We start from the raw sequence: 3,210 nt of genomic DNA, 5'->3' as shown, positions 1-3,210 counted from the left end.
TTCCGTATTGGATCAGTAGAGACTTAATTTAGATCTGCTCTAGGAGCAAGAGATGGCAATGACGTCCAAACAGAGGCAAACTTCTTTACCTTTTCCGATGGTGATTATTGAGCTATGTAGGCAGGACCGTGTTTCGATGATTGAGAAGACGGATGTGGAACTGACTCCCACTTCCTCTAAAGACATTCAACGGATTGAGGCCAAGTTCTTGCGGGATGAGGCCGACAGGAGGAGAGCTGCATCGGTGGATATGTCCCCTGTAGGTGATGTTGATATGTTGCCAACTCAGACAATACCTCCTCCTTAGGCAAGTGATACTACAGGTACATTTGTCCCCCCTACTTCTGTACCTAGTTATACTCTTGTAACCCCTCCTACTACTGTTGTTGTTATTGCTGCTTGTCGACCCCCTATCACCCAGACCATGTTCTACAAGATGAGCCATTTGGCTTAATCTGCTGATGTGTGTGTCTCTCGGGTAGAGGCCCATGTTCCTGGGTTTATAGAGCAGACAATTGCTGCTGCTTAAGCCCCGATTAGGGCTGAGATGAGAGAGCATCGAGAGTTGATTGATGGCCACATGTTTTCATGGGATACCCTTACGGTGAGGGTTGAGGCTTGTGAGCAGAGTCGGGGTATAACTAATGCAGTGACGGTCTTGAAGGAAAATATTGTGGGGCTGGGGAATGATGTGGAGGAGCTGAAGTCCATTGACCTATCGATGCTGCTCGATACGGTGAAGATGCTCGAGATCCCGCGTGAAGATGTCCCTGCCAGTTCAGAGATTCCTCTGACTACTTTGACCGTAGATGTTGATAGAGAGGATGCAACTGTTGAGTCCGAGGCTGAGATTGATGAGGAGGAGTTGGGTGTACGTGATGCAGCTATGTACGATGATCTAGAGGACCTTGAGGGGTCCATGGTTCAGACAGCGGTTGAGCCATAACTCATAAATACTTCGATGGTGGGCTCTAGTGGAGCCAAGGATGTTGCTGCACCGGGCACTGATGCCCAAGATGATGGAGTCACAATGAGGCAAAGTTCGCCCCAGGCTTAGCCTAGCAGGAGGATTTTTACTCCGTTTCTGTTTTTATCATATTTTGTTTCTCTATTTCTTTGGATTTGAGGACAACTTCTAGACTAGTTTGGTGGTGTGAAGTATTTCTATAGCTACCTCATTTGGTCTGTTTTGTTGAAATTTGTTGTTTTTTTTTGTTAATGTTGGATCTTATCTTGTGTTTTAATATATATTGTTCTAATCCCTTGTGTTTGTCCTTTGTTTTGAATTGTGAATGGTTTTGAACCTATTTTTAAAAAAAATTTCACTTCTTGATGTGTTTGTAAGTGGACATTCTCTTGCAATTTCGAGTGCCGGTTATGGTCAATAATGATGACTTAATAGTGCTCTCAATTGAACGATATGAATGTACAACTTCGATGAGGCAAATTGAGTAACATAGGTCATGTGTGAATTTATTGAACGTATCAAGTACACCTCATCAAATTCTAGGTGTAAATGATCTTTAGTTAGTATAAAACCGAATGAAGAGTTGGGGTCGAACCCACGGGGAGCAGTACGTGTGTACTATTCAGTTAAAAAGTTATTATCTGGTCTATTCGGTTATATGAATAAAATTTATCGAAAAGACATGTAAACTAGTCTAAGGGGATGACAACGAATGTCAGATGATGGGTTTGGATTGTTAACTATCAGCTACAACACAAGCAAAATAGAGAAAATACCAATATATAGGGGAATTCTCGGGATGTGATCGATTATAGGAAAATTTCACTATATGGGTAATTGAAATTACTCATAAATAGCTAAATTTTAGTGGGTAGGCTAGGCAATAAATGAGATAGTTTTCTCTCGAACAACTATCACGATTCAAGTGATTTCTTTTGAACATCAACAAGCTTAGCAAATAAGAACAACCCACACCTTAATTCAACTACTCTCTCGAGCTAGATAGGTAGAATCGAGATTAGGATTTACTCTTTTGAGCTAAACCCATATTTACCCGATAACTACAATCATCAATTGAAAGCATTGATTCTAATACCTCTTTTTGAAGCAAACCCAGAATTCTAAGTTCAAATTGCATTTGCAACTACAATTCCTAAATTCAAACACAACTATCAATTAAACCCACTTCAATTAAGAATTAAAATCAGTAAATAACAATACCCATAAGCTAATTCAACCCATAATCACATGATCACACCCCAAGAATTGGGGTTTTAGCTAAACATCATAAAAAGGTAAAAACAATTACCAACTCGATTAGCCATCAGCTGGTTAAGAGTCTCCAATTCTACAATAAGAACTCAAAAACTAACAGAAAACTCTAATTCTAAAACTTGGGGATCAGAACTCTCTCAAAACTTTTTGAACTTCCTTTTAAATCCCAATTTATTGTTGCATGTATTTTGGACCGAAAGTCAACTCAGTAGATTAAGTCGTGCCTCGTTGAGTGAATCGACGATCCGTCGATTGCCCCTCTTCCATTGCTATTTTGCATTGGACTTCAGCATCTCAGGTTGTGTAACTTTGGGCGATCCAATTTGTTGTCGCTGAATCAATCACTGATCCACCGACTACCCATTTATGTCACCAACTTGGTTCTTCCCTAGGGCTGGCATGCTTAAACTTTGGGTGAGCTAAAGAGCCACTCAGCGGTGCGCCGAGTGGTCTTGACGATAGCCAGGATTGCTCTTTTTCTTCACTTCGTCAGCTTTTTAGTTCCTTTTTGCCCATTCATGTGATCCTTGGCTTGCTCCTTAGCCTTCATAGCTACAAATCAGCACTTTAACATCAGTTTAGAGCATAAAATAGGCATTTGAAGACACTTATGCTATAAAAAACAAAGCCCTAAAAGAGCCGAAATATCGGACTCACCAACATCTCCAACCTAAACTTTTTCTTGTCCTCAATTAAAACTCAAGATCAGCAGTACAATAAGGATGTCTACAAATAGTTCTTCATAAGACTCAACATAAATGCACACGACAAAGTTCAAATTACTCATACAATGATCAATTAAGCACTCAAAGTTTCAAATTGTGACTCACCATTATCAAGTGTACTCAAGCTCACAATGCTTGCTTCAAATGCAAGTTCAAGCTCAACAAAGGTATTCAAATGCTCTCACAACAAAGATGATTCCATATTCACGCAAAATTTCTCAACAATTCAAAGTCCCGGAATCA

General features: G+C 40.1%; 1 protein-coding gene across 1 annotated transcript; it reads left to right on the top strand.

Moving 5' to 3' along the window:
• Positions 1-547: 547 nt before the first annotated feature.
• LOC125840613 (uncharacterized) lies at positions 548-946 on the top strand. The gene has a single exon (XM_049519576.1). The coding sequence runs from the start codon at positions 548-550 to the stop codon at positions 944-946; it is 399 nt and encodes a 132-aa protein (XP_049375533.1).
• The last annotated feature ends 2,264 nt before the right edge of the window (positions 947-3,210 follow it).

This window comes from Solanum verrucosum, unplaced genomic scaffold (assembly GCF_900185275.1).
Source record: "Solanum verrucosum unplaced genomic scaffold, falcon-dt-bn FXZP01000158.1, whole genome shotgun sequence".
In the NCBI taxonomy this organism is placed as follows: Eukaryota; Viridiplantae; Streptophyta; class Magnoliopsida; order Solanales; family Solanaceae; genus Solanum; species Solanum verrucosum.
Note: the sequence above shows the minus strand (reverse complement) of the source record. Positions and strands in the feature narration are given on the sequence as shown.